At 40.3% G+C, this 17113-nt stretch overlaps 1 protein-coding gene across 1 annotated transcript in view; it reads left to right on the top strand.

The window, feature by feature from the left end:
• The window catches only part of LOC109476379 (protein eyes shut homolog), a 26886-nt gene extending 9773 nt beyond the window's left edge, over positions 1–17113 (top strand). The window contains exons 13-35 of the mRNA XM_019777313.1: positions 3285–3461; positions 3842–4041; positions 4902–4987; positions 5293–5720; positions 6253–6481; positions 6722–6805; positions 7175–7350; positions 7906–8065; positions 8759–8952; positions 9546–9719; positions 9923–10006; positions 10245–10375; positions 10853–10967; positions 11171–11333; positions 11582–11742; positions 12504–13037; positions 13284–13405; positions 14155–14293; positions 14651–14799; positions 15217–15278; positions 15542–15628; positions 15844–15956; positions 16509–17113. Coding sequence (XP_019632872.1) covers positions 3285–3461; positions 3842–4041; positions 4902–4987; positions 5293–5720; positions 6253–6481; positions 6722–6805; positions 7175–7350; positions 7906–8065; positions 8759–8952; positions 9546–9719; positions 9923–10006; positions 10245–10375; positions 10853–10967; positions 11171–11333; positions 11582–11742; positions 12504–13037; positions 13284–13405; positions 14155–14293; positions 14651–14799; positions 15217–15278; positions 15542–15628; positions 15844–15956; positions 16509–16672 — 3932 coding nt within the window. The 3' untranslated portion in view covers positions 16673–17113. The remainder of the gene's footprint in view (positions 1–3284; positions 3462–3841; positions 4042–4901; positions 4988–5292; positions 5721–6252; positions 6482–6721; positions 6806–7174; positions 7351–7905; positions 8066–8758; positions 8953–9545; positions 9720–9922; positions 10007–10244; positions 10376–10852; positions 10968–11170; positions 11334–11581; positions 11743–12503; positions 13038–13283; positions 13406–14154; positions 14294–14650; positions 14800–15216; positions 15279–15541; positions 15629–15843; positions 15957–16508) is intronic.

The following is a 17113-nucleotide window of genomic DNA, read 5'->3' as shown; positions in this document are numbered from 1 at the left end:
CTGTAACACAACTGCCATCATTGACAGATACACTGTCTCCAATACAGCCTACTTTCACCAGTTCTATGATACAATTGTCGACTCCCCAACCCACCATTTTCCCTGAGCCCACTACAATTATAATGGCTTCTACACAAACGGAAATTAGCACGGAACTGATAACATCATTAGCTTCAGAATCAGTCACTACACAACTGCCATCATTGACAGGAACGCTCTCTACAATGCCTCCTACTTCAACCAGTCCCATACTACAGTTGTCAACCTCTCAGCCCACCATTTTGTCTCAGCCCACTACAATTATAATGGCCTCTACTCAAACACAGATTACAACAGAACTTATTACATCTGTAGCTTCAGAATCAGACCATATCTCTGTAATACCATCGTCAACAGTCTTGGTCACTCCTGGACCCGCAACAAGTGCTGTTGTGGCCAGTATACCATCAACTTTTCCTACTGCAACGTCAGTTTCTTCAACAATGACTGTTCCTCCGGAAATGTCTAGTTCAATGGAAATACTGGAAACAACAACTGAAGTCTTGTCAACAACACTTCAGCTGCTGCCCTCCCCAAGTTCTGTTGTTGCTGGTTCTTCAGCAAGTGTTGGAACAGTTGAATCTACCCGTTCAATGATAACTGCAGAAGAAACTGTGATTGAAACATCAACTCTTACAGTTGAACCATCAATGCAGACATCGATAGAAGTGAGCTCACAACAGCAGAGCGTTCTGTCCGAAATCCAAGCGACTTCAACAATAGTACAATCGCTGTTTCCTTCTCCAACGTTTCTTACCCAAACTCTGCCAAGCCTGTCGACAACATCATTGCCACAAGTGTCAAGGTCAAGTATTCTCCAGGAGTCCCCGTTTCCAAGTTCACAGGCAACATCTCTTCAAACAGTGTTTCCTACGAGTACTTTTACCCAAGAACTCACACCAGCAATGACGTCCACATTTGGAAGTTTGCCAGGAAGTCCTTCTAGCACCCCCACAGGTATGGAAACCTTTACAACCTCCTAGAGTAGCGCAACCAGTGGACAACCTACTGTTGCTGTATCCCCACCCTCCATGACTGTCCCAACTGTTGTTCAGTGTGTCTTCCTTTTTTCCGATAACATTTTGTCCGTCATTCCCAGCTTAACACAGAGTGGTGTGTCATCTAATCTGTTCATGTCAACATGATATCATTCTCCTGTTTCTAACAGCATGCATGGCTCTGCTGCAAGCTTGCTGCCTTCTTTTCAAACAATTATAGCCTGGTTTCCAGACATATTATAGCTATTTACAGAGAGGATGTAGGACTCGGGAGCAACCAGGCTATAACAATTATGCAACAATCAGTATCACAAATTTCAAGCAATCTTGTATCAAAATCATTTCAAAAACCATTTTCAAACATTTTGAATTACAATGTATATGTATCTAACACAAAAAGCTCAATCATAAATTTTTCTTTCTGAGTAACTTGTCCCCAAGTCATCTAAAAACCACTGGAGAATGGATGAGTTTGTGGAGTACAGTTTTTGTAACTGGTCTCATGCCAGTTGCATCAACTCAAAACACAAGAACAAGGAGCTGAACACCAATCAGAAATGGCGATACAAATGACAAGCTCACAGGATCGTGCCTTATCATTGGTCAGGACAGAAGTTCTTTCCAGCCAGGACAACTCAATAATCAAGAAAAAGGCTTTACATTGAGCTGACAATGAGGAGGAAAGAAAGATATGAGTTTTTGACAGATTTTTCAATGATGTCACAAACCCACACTGATAGCTACATTTTTGTACCACACCATGAGCATTTTTCAGATGAAATCTTCAGAAATTTTGCTGTAAAGCAGCCCATTTCATTATCAGGAACACCAGAACTAGATATGACAAGGAAAGGTTCCGGAAATCTTTCAGGACTTTTTGATGTACATGAGAATGGTGCTGTCCTTAGTGCTGAATTCATGGTGGTCACAACTGACATGTGGGAAAACACCCTATACTGAACAGTTCATGATATCAGACATAAAACAGAGCATGTTTACAACAGATTCCAACAGCCTGTATTTCTTTTCAAGGATTTACTGATACAGAAAACATATTAGACATTGCATCAAGAGCAAATGCAACAAAGTGCATCCATTGGAAATCCATTTGTTCTTTCAACAGTTGAACATGGTGTCTTTGCTTCAGATTTTTCAACCATGGTACAAACAAATGGAATTGAAACATTGCTGCTAATGCCATCTTCTTGCCTACTGCATCCAACAATTTCAGTTCACTGTTTTTCGGTTACTACATGTACTTTTTTACTGTAAACTCACAACATGGACTGAAATACCTCTAGACATCCAGATTCAAACTCACCTCTTGCAAATGACCTCTCAGTCATTTACATGGTGATTATATATATTGCAATATATAGTCTTCGGTCATTTGTGGAAATGCATATTTCACACTTCATTCATCTCAACTAAAGGAATACTAGTAAGGACTTCAAGAGGTATGTTATGTATCTGTATAAGCATGACTCAAGCATGTTTTGTAGCAAGGTACAAAACTATATACTTGTATTCTAACCATCTTTGTTCATTCCTCTGCAATCTTCCCTTTTCATTACATGTTGATGCTGTCTTGTTCCATTTTACCAACATTTTGCTTATGGGGCAGTCAACAACATTCTAGTGTGATAGCCAAATTTTGAAATGTTGCAGAAAGTGCATTTGAATGTTACGTCATAAAAACTATTACAAAAACTTTTATTTGATGTGAATATTGTTGACTGTCCAGCTTTTTGTCAAATGTACTTAATCTTCTACTAAATGAATGTGATTCTATGCTATGTGCTTTAACCATACTTACTATGCATGTTTGTACCCCTTGTATTGTACTGTGATGCATGCAATGCGCAATGTTATCCACTGTATGAAATGTAGTAGACAATTCTAAATAATCATAATGTTATTGTACAGATTCTGATATTTTCAATACAATACACAACTTTTGTTGAAATACAACTAGCCTGAATGTTACCAAAGTAAAGACCTACAATTTCTCATTGATTTTTAAATGTACACAAATATTACCTCAAAGAAAAGTTATTTTTATTCTTATTTTGTAACATTTGTTATTGTATGCTGTTCAGTTTTTTTTAATCATTACTTTCTTGCATGTGTACAGATTTTTCTCAATCTTTTTTTAAATTGTGGAACTTCTAGAAATTTATTCTAGGCACCTTCAATGAGACTGGGCCTTTTTTCACCTATTAAAGTCAATTTTTGTTTCACTTCCAGTGACAACACTAACCCCCACCCCAGTGCCAACCCCCACCCCCACCCCTACCCCCGTGTACACGTGTCAGGACGACCCTTGTCAGAACGGGGCTACCTGTGTTGAAGAGGACATAAACGGACAGACGGTTGCACGCTGTGAATGTACCTGGTGGTACACTGGACCAGTCTGCGACTCAGGTCAGAAAAATCATATTCAACATTTCTCATCTTGTATCATATCATCTATAGCAAACTTAAATCAGCTTCTTTTTTCCACCTCCATTGTGTCTTTATTAAACAACAGCACTATTTGTAGGAGTTTTTATGTTTTTCTGAATTTGTCCGTACATGTACCTGAGGGATACTTTCTTTAGCAAATCTCTTTGAGCCACTGTATTTTTAAATGGCAGGATTAAGATTGTATTCTGTGCTTTACTTGTCTATGGAACCTATTGTTTTCCTTATTTTGTGCTTTAAGTATTTCCCACATTATTGTAGCTGTTTTCTTGGCCAGATTTTAAATTTCACAAGACAAAAGTTATAAAACATCTGAAGAAATAAATGTTGTTATTTTGCAGTAAGAGTGGTGACTCCTAAGTTCCTGGCCAACTCATACCTGGAGTTCCCTTCGTACACGGTCAGAGAGAATAACAGCATCCAGGTGACCTTCCGTACGGCCCACCAGAACGGAACACTTCTGTACGCGGTACAGGACTACCGAGCACCACAGCGGAACGCTTATTTCATCCACTTGTATGTGGAGAATGGAGTTCTCTATGTGAGTGACTTAATACCCTTGCTACAGTCTTTTCAGACTGACTGACAGTAGTAGTTACTGTAGTGGTAGAAGTAGTAGTGTTAGTAGTAGTAGTAGTAGTAGTAGTAGTAGTGTTAGTAGTAGTAGTAGTAGTAGTAGTAGTAGTGTTAGTAGTAGTAGTAGTAGTAGTAGTAGTAGTAGCAGTAGTCATAGTTTTATTAGCAGTTATGGTAGTAGTAGTAGTGTAGTACATGTAGTAGTAGTAGTAGTAGTAGTAGTTGTAATGCTACCAGTATCTCCATTTACAGAGGTTTTCTTTCCAGTGACTTTTGTGTTTCTGTAGTTGGGGACACTGACAGGAAGTTAACTCAAAGGTCCCAGAAAAGTTTATCTCATTTCCTGTTTTCAATTTCCTGCTATATGCAATATAGAGAGTAAAGAAACTCTTTTTTACACAACCAAGTTTTTTATTCAGCCAACATTTCGGTGACCGTCTGTCACCTTCCTCAGGGCAATTCTGACTGGTTCACATTGCACTGCAGCACAGGTGTCGCTGCTATAGATGCATTAACAATATATATGTATGCCCTGAGGAAGGTCGGCTGAATAAAAGACTTGGTTGTGTAAAGAGTCTTTTTACTCAGTGTCTTACCAACCTGATGAAACTATCCATGTATATGCAATATACATGAATGTACTTGAAAGCAAAATCAGCAAGAAATTCACATTAGTTTACAAGTTCACAGGAATTCTAGATACTTCACGGATCTGTGAAATATTTGATTGGTAAAAAATTGCATTATTTTGTTTTTTCTCTTTAATTTGATTGAAGCACTATGTAGCAGATGTATTTCAAGAGACAAACTTTTTGAATTCTACAGTACCATTTTTCCTGTTGGATTGAGCGCTTCACTGTGGATACCAACACTCTAGTCAACCACGGCAATGAAGTCTCTGTCATCATTGAGTAAGTGTTAAAAGCATTTAATTTTTGATATTCTTTAAAAGATTGCTAAAATCACACACTCACTCACTATCCAGTTTATCATTTTAAATATACATGTACCATGATAGAAAATGGAATTCAGCACTAAGGACAGGTCCATTCTCAGATGTATTGGAGAAATTGCTACTGTAACATTGTTATTAATGACAACTGAAACAAAAAATCATAAAGAAGTTAAAATTTCTTGCAGATCTTGTGGTGAATATTGCTATTCTTATGCAGAGTTATATTAACCATAATCATAATTACTATTCTGCCCACTCCAGGCACATCACCAGCCCTGGTTGCCAAGCGACAGTAACCATTGACAACGGCACTCCAGTCCAAGCTGGTTGGCCGACATCCTTGCTCGACAACGTTGGCGATCAGATGGGCCCCGTGTACATGGGCGGAGTCCCGCCAACCTTTGACCCCCTGCTGGCCAGTCTACCCGTCTACGACTTTCAGGGATGTGTCTCGGAGCTGACGATTAACGCCCTCCCGTACAACTTCCTTTATTCGGTTGGCGGAGAAAACGTGGAAGAGTGTGACGTGCTCCCCACCCCTCCCCCGGGGCCGACCAACCCCCCGCCGCCCACGTGCAGCGAGACGCGGTGTGAAAACGGCGGGACGTGTCGTGATGTCACCACGGGAGGGGTGCTGCAGTATGAGTGCGACTGTCCACTGCACTTTACCGGGGACAGGTGTGAGGAAGGTGAGTTTGTTTGTTTGTTTGTTTGTTTGTTTGTTCATTTGGGCCTTTGTAGGGGTCCTTCCTACTGGGAGTGGTTCAAACAGATGTGAGGAGGGTGGGTCTGTTTGTTTTTTGTTTGTTTGTTTGTTTGTTTCTATGGGCCTTTGTAGAGGTCCTTCTTGGTCTGAGTGGTTCAAACCTTACAGTCCTATTGCAATTAAGTCCCACCAGTTGTAAGTTCCTCACAATTCAGCCCTTTGCTGCAAGGAAGAGTAGCCAGTCAACACAATAACAGTTTGTCATTGAATAGTTACTGTAGCTTATACTCCCCTAAGTTTACATAAATATAACAGTCTATATACAATGCATCTGGTAATAGTTGTAGGAGTTTAAGGAAAAATATTGTATCAACATTTAATTCTAAGCACATGAATTTCCAAAAAGCGACATGAGCGTTATTTGGTTGAATTCCTTGAATGTTTCAATTGTTTCCTTGGCTACCATTATTGCTCCAAAATAAGTTTTGCTAACTTGATTTCTATCCTTTTTTCAGATCTAGTTGTGTATTTCCCATCCTTCTCTGGGAACACTTACCTACAGTACTCATCCCTGGACCTGACTCAGCAGTACACAAACAACATCGTCGTTATGTTTAAAACTACCACCACGGAGGCCACCATTTTGTATGCAGCAGAGGATGGTGGGATTGCTAACGCTGTGGGTGCCAACAGTAATGCAGAATTTGTTCACCTGTACATTGAAGGTGGAACTTTGTGGTACAGGTAAGAGTTTTGTGATTTCTTTAACACTTTTTTTATAAAGAATGTCATTTAGCAACAAATTTGTAATGGTCATGAGGCTTGACAGTAGAAAGAATGTTACTATTTCCAACTCTGGTCAAAAGAACATCTCTATATTATTTACAGACAACAGTACATGGTGCTGATAAGTGTTTCTTTGATATGTTTGCATGGCAGTGTATGAAGTTTCAACCTATTTCTTTTTTTAATGTTTTATCACAGGTTTAGCTGTGGAGGAGGCACAGTACTTAGCCTAAGCACAGACATCACAGTTAATAATGACTTCATGACTTCAGTTGTTATCCAGTAAGTACTTTCAAATTGTTGCTTTCAGCCTAGTATCATTTGAAATCGTAAAATAATCATACCACAAATGGTCTGATATTTGTAGATGTGTCCATATGAGAGAGTGCCTTAGTAGAAAAGTGTGTACCGTCTGTCAATTGCAAGTCAATAGATACAAAGGTCTCTAAAAGTAATTTCAACCTTGGGACTAAACTCACACTGGGAAGGGCTCTGTTTGCTAAGTGTGGTAGTGTGTTAAACATGCTTGAGGTGTGACTGTCCTCAAGCACTGGACCTAATGTTACATTTTTATGTCCAATTTGAGAGGACGTCCCTGACTGAAGCTTCAAGATTAATCTATAACTTTGACACGATTTTTGTCCTCACCAGACAAAGCCGACCTCGCCCTATCGGTAACACCATCCGCGGCATGTGCAGTGCGTCTGTACAGGTGAACAGCTCAGCACCTGTTTCTAACGAGGTCAGGACTTACTTTGCACAGAAACCCTTCGGACCCCTCTACCTGGGAGGTCTGCCCTCAGACCTGACAGCAGTCACACAAGCAGGTGAGTGATGATTGGCAGTTATTTTTTAAAAGTGGCAATTATTTTTGAAAAGCAGCAGCTAATTTAAAAACGTGGCAGTTGTTTTCAAAAAGTGGCAGTTATTTTCAAAAGTGGCAATTTTTTTTCAAAAAGTGACAGTCCTCTTAAAAAAAGGCAGTTATTTTCAAAAAGCAGGAGTTGCTTTTAAAAAGTGGTAACTATTTTCAAAAAGAGGCAGCAGGATATGTCTTCAGATTTTTTCTTTAATATATAGTTAATGTCATATTTTGATAATGAAGAATGTTTTACATATATGTTGAATATTTGCAGTGTTCCCTCCTACAATGATTACCAGTAAGTAAAGATCTGAAACCAGCAATGGTGAAGTTTTATTCAATGAGTTGGAGGGACATTCAAAACAGCTTAAAATGTTAAAGATATTGAAAGGACTTCTGTAATACTTATTGAATACCAAACATAAAAAAATGTCTTTTGTAATACATTTGAGAATAAAATCATATTTTGGTGTGGCCTAATAAATCCTTTTTTTGTTTGTTTTTGTTTTCCACTTTCAAGGACCTGTGGTGAATTTTGAGGGGTGCATCGGAGCCCTACAGGTCAACGACCTTGAGTATGACCTGTTCAGTGATGCGGTGGATGGAGAGAATGTGGGAGACTGTGTGGCTCATTCCATCTGTCAGTTCATCCCCTGCAGGAACAACGGAACCTGTAGACTGTAAGACAATTTGTGAAATCATTTTAGAAGGTTCTTTGTTATACATGTACTTGATTTTAGTGTTGTTTCTTTATTCTGGGTCCCATTGAAAATCAAATGGTCTACCCAGCTATCTGAAGATTCAATTACAGACTGTAATACAAAAATAAATAAACAACCAGTGGGTTTTCTCATCTAGCGTTTTGGTTGAAAAAATATTATTTATTATAGTAAAAGAAAACCGTCTTAGTCTCTTGCCAAAGATGCTTACCCGGTAGAACCACATATCTGAAATGTCCTTGGTACTGATTGGCTATCACTCATCACACCCCTCATACTGATTGGCTACTTCAAATTTGTAACTTTATTCTGAACAATGTTAATCCTAAACAGTAATGTTTTAATTCTTTCCAATGTGCCAAAAATGGTTAGTACCAATCTAATACCTCCTTGGTGCTGATTGGCCATCACTCATCACACCTCAGATACTGAATGGCTATATAAGATTCGAACACTGACAATCCGAAACAGCAATTTTAACTTACTATTCTTTCCAAATGTACCAAAAGTGGTGAGTACCAATCTAATATGTCCTTGGTGCTGATTGGCTATCACTTGCCATTTCCCTAATGCTGATTGGCTGGTTTGTCTCCCTATTTCTTACACAGTTCATCCTATTAAAACAGTTAAATATCAGTATAACCATTTTTCCAGGGATGCGGATGGTCAGTATTTCTGTGACTGTCCTAAGAACGGGACGAACCACCCGCTGTACAGTGGGGAACTTTGTGAGAGGGACGTGTGTTCAGCAAACCCGTGTGGCCATGGCGCGACCTGTCTCCCACAGACTGATGGGAGAGTTGTTTGTTTGTGTCCGTACGGCAGGGGAGGGATCACTTGTGAAGATGGTAAGTGGTTGTTTGTTTGTTTGTTTTGAATATTACCATGAAACTGACTTAAGTCATAACACAACTGTTACAGCTTTGTACTGTTAGTACAACCTGTATATGACCATATAGTTTGATCCACTAACAAGTTTGCAACTATTGGAATTTTTTTTTACAACTTCTGTCTATTTTAGTTTCTCAAATTAAAGTTAGCTTGTGGATGTATATGATATCTTCATTCAGATGTATGTTTTGTGCAAAGGTGTCTGTTATTTACACCAAAGCTTACTTATTGTCCACATAAATGCATTGTAACTTAGGCACAAAAATCTCAGTCAGTTGCTGTTACATTAGTGCTGATTGGCTGTAATGTCCTTTGTACTGATTGGTCATCACTTATCATACCCTATCATACCACATGCTGATTGGCTATTCTAAGCACCGGTATAATACAGGATCTTTTGAAACTGACTGTTGGTCACTGCATCATTGATGCATACATTCAAATGGAACAATAAAGTAACTACAATTAAACCTGCTTAGTTCAAAATGCTTGTACCATGTAGTACATTTGTACATACTCTCAGATTGACTGTTGTTTCTGTTTTCCCCAGAATTGAACATAACTCGTGCAGCCTTCACCGGGGTGCATTATGGGTACAGTTCCTACATTGCCTACCCACAAGTCCTTGGGCTTAACTTCTTCTTTGAAGTCCGCTTCAGTTTCACTCTGGCCAACAACGACTCAGCTCTGACCAGTTCCCTCGTACTTTACACCGGACAAGCAAGTAAGTCAAAATAAATATTTCCCACGCCTTTGGTGTATAAGGCAGAGCCTATCTCTATTTCTATAGCCCTTGGGTCACGCAGTAGTGGGCTAGCCCAGTGTAGTTGTGCTAAATCTTAAATTAAATCTGACAGTGTGTTGTTGTCTTATTCCTTCTTCCATGTTTCTCCTGAATGACTAAAAAATCATCTTTGCTTCTTGCAGACCAAGTTCCAGGCTGGGGTGACGACTACCTTGCTTTGGGCATAGAGAACGGACATGTAGTCTTTACATTCGACCTTGGATCAGGTACTGAGACACAATTTATAAATTCATAGTAAGGTAATCTGTTAAATCTGCCCAACACTGTAGATTTGAGTAACTTTTGATCTCCCAATGCAATAGATAATACAACACCTTACCTTATATATAGTAACAGATGAACACAATGCAACAGTAAGATTTCTACGTGTGTAGATAATCTATTTTAGCTGTCAATCTTTATGTGAAATATACATCCTTTATACATCCGTTTCTGATTGGTCAGGTCCTGCCTACATCAGAAGCCCCTCCCCCCTGGACTTGACCTTGCCCTATCACACAGTGACCTTGGGACGGGAGAGAAAGGTCGGCTGGTTGTTGGTGGACAACACAGTCAACGTCACAGGCGAAGCACAGGTACTTGTACATTATAATCATACATACTGATATTTATCATATATACTATAAACAAAACTATTAGACAAAATTGTGGAGTGTTTTCTATAATAAACTTTAGGGATTTTTATCTGATTGGCATTCTTGTAATATTCTGGCCTGGAACCTGTGTAAGCTATTATTTATTTTTTGTTGGGTACAAAATGACCTCCATTTCTATACATACTGCAAAACTAAGGAAGAAATTTTAGTTTAAAGAAAAGCTGTATCACAAGCAAAATTCTGAAATGATTTATTCTTTACACTTCTGTAGCAAGTACTTAAGACACATGCATTATAAAGTAATTACTGTACTACTGGATATGATACAGAGCTTTTTGGAAGTTTTCTCTGTATTTTATCTAGTAAAAGTTTGGGAATTTGATTTATTTATAACTATTTAATTGTTTACCTGGAAGTCTAAACTTCATCAACTCACCTAAAATGTGTTTTGTACAGGGTGATTTGATAGGTTTGAACCTGGCCCAGGGAGAAGAGTTGTTTGTGGGTGGATACGACATGTTCCAACTGTCACTAATGCCCAACTCTGTCAACTTCACATCAGGATTCCAAGGTAAGAAATGACTTACTTTTTTTCATACTACCAAGTGTTTTATTCAGCCAAGTTTTGGAGACCTTCTGTCACAATCCTTTAGAGCAATTCTGACGTTGAGTTGGTTGAATGAATTACACATGTTTGCGAAGGGTATTTTTATTCAGTGACTTACCAACCTAATGAAACTATGGATCTCTGATGCCTTGTCTTCTGTTGCCCAGGGTGTATCTATGACATGGAGGTTCGGACTCACGAGTCTGATGCGTGGCGGACCATGGGTCACGTGGATTCTGGACGGATGGTCGGGCAGTGTTCCGTGTCGGAATGTACACTGAACACTTGCCATAACGGTGGCACCTGCAGGGACATCGGGGCTTCTTTCAGGTTGATTTTTTACATTCACTATTTAATTTTTTTGTCTTCTTTGTCCATTGCATCAAGCTTATATGAGGATAGCATGATTGTGTACTTTGTATGTATGCATCGCAGTATTATTAATTTGATGTACAATGTAATTAGGTTGAAAGTATTAGATATTACTTATATCAAATCCAAAAAGGATAGGCAGATTGCATGCGGGACCTAACAATACTTCCCAGAAGTCAAAAATCTCTGATTTCTTATTATTTCAGATGTGACTGTCAGCCTGGCTGGAAGGGTCTGTTATGTGCGGAGGTGCAGACGGTGTGTGACACGGCCAACCCGTGTGCTGCGGGGGCCAGCTGTGTACCGCTGGAACAGTCCCACAGGTGTGACTGTCCACTGGGCAGAAATGGGACCAACTGTGAACAGAGTAAGTCTGCTGATTACAAACATATTTTTATAATACAGTGTTCGAAATACCTGTCTGCAGTCTGCAATCTGCAGATAGATTTTCAAGATTGCAGAAGAAAAATTTATACAATCTGCAGTTTTGCAGCAGGAAAAATTGGCACTTGGGATTTGGCGCTTTTGGCCCCAAGGACAGACAACACTTAAGCTCCTGTTCTGAAACAATAGAAGCTTCTTCACTAATTTGCATCATTCTTGTCTTGACTTGTTTATCTTTTGTTTCCTTTTGGACTTCCAAAAATTTGTCTTCACTAATTTGCATATCAATCAATAGTTCATGCTTATAAACCTGCAAGATTGTAAGTATGGAGGCTTGTGTATTTGCAGAAAGTATTTCCAAATTGCAGAACAAAATTTTGACTCTTCTGCAATATTGCAGAGCACTGACAAAAAGTATTTCGACCACTGAATAGTTTGTCAAAATAATGAACCCGACACTAGCCTAGTATGTCCTTGGTGCTGATTGGCCATCATATCATGACACAACTGAGGTTGATTGGTTATTTGTCACCCTGTGTTGAACACAGTGTTAATACTTTGAGCATTTGAGGGATAGGTAATTCTTGCAGCAGTTGTAAGAAATGGAACACACCTAAAGTTGTACTTGTTGAAACATGTTAGATAGCATAGTAAGTAACTAAGCTGTGCAGTGACTTTCCCTGTATTGTGGAAAATTCCATCATGTTTTACCAAAAGTCAAAGAAAGAATGTTTCTTGTTACAGGCATCACCATCAGCGATCCTTCCTTTGGTATGGGAGGTCAGGGGTCAAGTTCGTACATGTCGTTCCCGCGACAGAACCTCCGTGTGGAAACCCGGATCGCGTTAGAGTTCCAACCCAGTGCGCCAAACGGAATCCTGTTCTACGCAGCTCAGAACCTGAACTCCCGCGCCGGGGACTTTATCTCTCTTTCCCTCTTTGATGGTTTTGTCGAGTTTCGCTACAATCTAGGCTTGGAGCCAACAGCCGTTATACGCAGCGCCCAGCGTATAGATACGAGCGGAAACGCGTGGACCCATCTAGAAGCAGGACGGACAGGAAAGGACGGGTATCTGCGAATTGACGGCACGAATGAAGTCACTGGAACAACCAATCAGGCTATGGTTGGGCTGGACATTAGGACGGACTTCTATCTGGGGGGCGTGCCGTACTTGGATCTGGTTGCGAATATGGCGGTGGAAAACGAGCCGTCCGGATTCGTGGGCTGTGTGCGACGACTGGCGGTGAACGGAAGGGAATACGACTTGACAGAAAATGGTGAGATTTTGGTTAATCCAAAAGGACTAAAAAATTAGCAACCCGCTATCAGAACTGGAATCAAAGTAGCATGACTCGGGGCTTAAGGAACCAGCAATTTGCAACAGTACTCTTACTGTAACTGCCATAAATGCACATGTTACATGCCTAACTAAAAAGTCTCACAATGAGCTCTGTGTTAAACAGAACTAATGCTTCATATGATGGATGAAATTAGAATTCCGGTTACTCTATTTTCCCCTGCAGGAGCCACCGAGGGTATGAATGTGGGGGACTGTGATGGGGCAGCGTGTGGCTATAATGTCTGTAAAAACAATGGTGTGTGCCAGGAAATCGGACTCACCGACTTCAGCTGTAACTGTGTTCAGGTACAGTAAAATCACTTGGCTGCGTTTTTCTTCACAAGTCATATACTGGCATAGAATGTACATACGAAGATCATTTATATTGAATAAGTGTCAGTATAACAAACCATGTACTTTGCAATCTTTTTTTATTTCTACAAGCTGGGGTCGTTTGTATAAAATGCTTCTGATGGAAAGTTTTTGGCAATACCTCTAGAACAGACACATTTCTTAGTATTATTGAGATTTCATTTCGTAAAAGCTTCTGTACTTTGCATCTTGAGTTAAGTTCACTAATCAGACTGTATAGAAAAAGATTGGTCCAGAGCCCTAAGCAGCGCCCCAGACCGACTTTGGTCGATGCGTCCGATGTACAGAAGGGGGCGCTGCACCACGGCTCTCTGATAACGAAGGTTTTAATTAAGCGGGACTAGTCCAAAGGGTTGTAGTGAGGTCCGGGACTAGTCCGGGACCAGTGGACCTGCCAGACTAGTCATGTCCCCGACTCCCAGGACCACCTCGGACCGATCTGTGTCTGACAGGACTAGTCCCAACCGTCTGGGACCTGCTAGGACCTGCTGGGACCACCTCGGACTAGTCCACTGAAATTTCCTTTTTACAGAGGTTTTCAGCTCTAAATTTTTCTCTGTCTTTTTATCTTGATGCATGCAGTAAAGGTCTGTGCCAAGCACCAAAGACTACATTAAATTTTTTAGGTCAGGGTTTCCTTTTTGTTAACGTAAATGTTGAGGGTAATGTTTCTCTCATTTCAGCCATATACTGGTGAGACATGTGATGAGGAGGCGGCCTGTGCTAACCACGGTTGCCGTAACAACGCGAGCTGTGTTCCCACACCTGGTGGTCACACCTGTGCCTGTGGACTGGGCTGGGCAGGAGACAACTGCACTGATGGTCAGTTATTTTTGGCCATGCCTCAGGGGCGGAGCATTCATTCTATCTGAGTGTCTGTTAGGTTATTAGATTTTTTTAAAAATATACCATTTGTCTAATTTGTTTGTGCATTAATATATGTAGTGACAGGGTTTTTTTGCTTCACCTTTAGCATACTAAAGTACCTGCTTGTCTACCAGTTCTATGCGTTACAATGCATGATGTCAGGCAGCAGGTTAAAAATGTAATGAAAACAAGGAAAAGGTGTTTAAAACTATTTTTGCAAGGGCCTTTTATTCTTCTTCTTCTTTTATTATTTACAAAAAAGTTATGTTATATGTTACAGAAGATACTGACATATTTTTCCTCCATTTCCAGCACTGACGTTCCAGAGTGCGAGGTTTGAGGGAGACGGGTATATTTTCTACCAGGACCCTGACCACGCCCACAGGAACCCAACTGTCACTCAGCTGTCACTCAACTTCACCTCCACTCAGGGGGAGGGGCTTATTCTGTGGAACGGAAAGGTAGTTCTTTGTCTTTTAAAATGCAGGTATTGTTTATGGTATGTCTGTGGGTGTGTCTGTGTGTGTGTCTGTGTTTCAGCATGGCCCTTAGGTTAGGTTGTAATGGGTATGGTTGGGTTCAGCCCATCCCAGAAGGAGTAAGTCATTAATTGCGTCTACATCTGGTAGCGCTCTGTTTTTACAGGTGTTTGTCATTACATGACCTCCTTGACAGCTATTGTTGTTTCCCTTGCTCGATAAACAATTAGACTTGTAGACACCATGGTGAATGAGAAGAGGACACAGTCACAATCCCACAAGATCTAAATATTTCATGGAGGTCTCAGATCTCTGAATTCTTGTTAAAGAGACTGGTTTTCTTAATGTTGCTGTCTCCATTTTGCTACAATTCAGCTGAATATTGTTTGCATTTGACAGAGTGACACAGATGATGAAGACTACATGGGTCTGGGTGTGAGAGATGGAAAACTACTTTTCAGGTGAGGCTATAGATTTCTCTCCTAATTCTCACTTAATATCTAAAAGTAATTCAGCAATAAAGCTGAGCTGCAGTTTCTAAAAGATGCCTCAGATTTTAGTGTAAATATCCATGGGAAAGCCACTACTGCATCACTTGTATTCTGGGGAACATAATGTTGTATGAAGTAAATGTGTGCTGCCACTGGCTATAGAAACCATGTATAAGGAAACACAGACGTTGTATGAACTACTACAGTGATTCTTACCTTTGTGTGTTCTACAGTATCAACCTGGGGTACCTAGCCAAGGAAACCATCCGGTCAACACCAGATGTGGACGATGGCCAGTGGCACTCAGTCATCATACAGAGGTAGGAACCCCCCACACTGAAATAGACTCTTCCAATCTTGCATTTTGAGGATGCAATTTGCAATTTGTTATTTACTTCTTGCTTATAGTCTGGAAATCCAGACAGTATTCAGTTTCAATGTGCACTATACCAGTGGTAAGGTGAGTCGATCAGAAAGAGACTGATGCCTAGGCTATATTTCGTGTCTTCATCAAGTTTTATATTTTGATTGGCAGGTCGAGAAGTGTGGTGACTATGTACTTGGATGGACAGCCTTTCCCTGCAGTAAACGGCATCGACATAGGGGGAGCTTCTGTGGGGCTCAACACTGGCGGACTGTACCATATAGGTAAATACTAGACTAAGTATAGTTTCATACTAGAAAGACATCTTTTCCATGTGATGGCACTTCAGCACTGCAAAAAATAGGGTTTACGGAAAAACCTGGATGCCTCCCAGGACAGGCCAGGCTACCTGTCCTGGCTAGCATGTCAGGCTACTTGGATCTCCCCATTCATATTTTGGGGAGGTAAAAGGCAGTGGAAGGAGACTGGGATGGGCTCCACCTTTCAATACTATGTTCAGGTACAGCCTTAAAAAGGCTATAGAACGTAGAGACATTTGTAAAAATAATTTCATCAAGTTGGTAGAACATAGGATATTGGGATTCTTCCTACCTTGCTTGCATTTCGGATTGTGTTCTCGCTGCAAAAGCAGCACCTACATCGGCTACATGTAGCAGTGAGAAGCAGAACTCCAGTCAGAAGCTCTGAGAAAGGTGTCTGATAGACATCAAAACGGAAGCAAGGTAGAAAGAATCCCTGGAGAAAATCTCAATATCCTAAGAGATGTTAATGTATTTCCTACTAACTATGATGTCTTATTGTTGCTTGTGTTACAGGTGGATTTGAGCTGGGTACAAATGTGACGGTGTCCACCTTTGGTTTGTACACTGCTGGTCTGACTGGATGTGTGAGAGACGTCATACTTCACAGGGACACATCAGCAGTCAGTCTGGTACAGGCAGACAGAGGAACCAACGTCTACAGCTGCGATGGAAGATGACATTAACCTTCAAGTCTCTGTTTTCTTTTCTCTACGCTGTTTATGAATAAACACATCCAACACAATTTCAGGGCAGCAAAATATATATTCTGGATGGGGAAATTTGTCTGAGCTTGACAGTTATTGCCATTTCTTAGAGTGTTTTTGTCATTTCTCATACTTGAAGTGTATGAATAGTCCAATACAAGCCATGAGATGACTCTCTTTATTTTTGGGTACCACCCATAAATAGCTAAAACCAGCTTACTCAGGGCAGCAAAACAAAAAATATTCTGGATGAGAAAATCTCTCTGATATTGACATTTACTGCCATTTCTTGGCACATTTTTGTCATCGTTTCATACTTGAAGTGTATGAATAGTCCAATACAAGCCATAGGAAGCATCTCTTTATTTTTGGGTACCACCCATAAATAGCTAGAATCAACCATACAAAATACAC

The sequence above is a fragment of the Branchiostoma belcheri genome, unplaced genomic scaffold (genome assembly GCF_001625305.1).
Source record: "Branchiostoma belcheri isolate BF01 breed outbred unplaced genomic scaffold, Haploidv18h27 scaffold37, whole genome shotgun sequence".
Classification (NCBI taxonomy): domain Eukaryota; kingdom Metazoa; phylum Chordata; class Leptocardii; order Amphioxiformes; family Branchiostomatidae; genus Branchiostoma; species Branchiostoma belcheri.
This window is presented reverse-complemented; position numbering and strand designations above follow the sequence as displayed.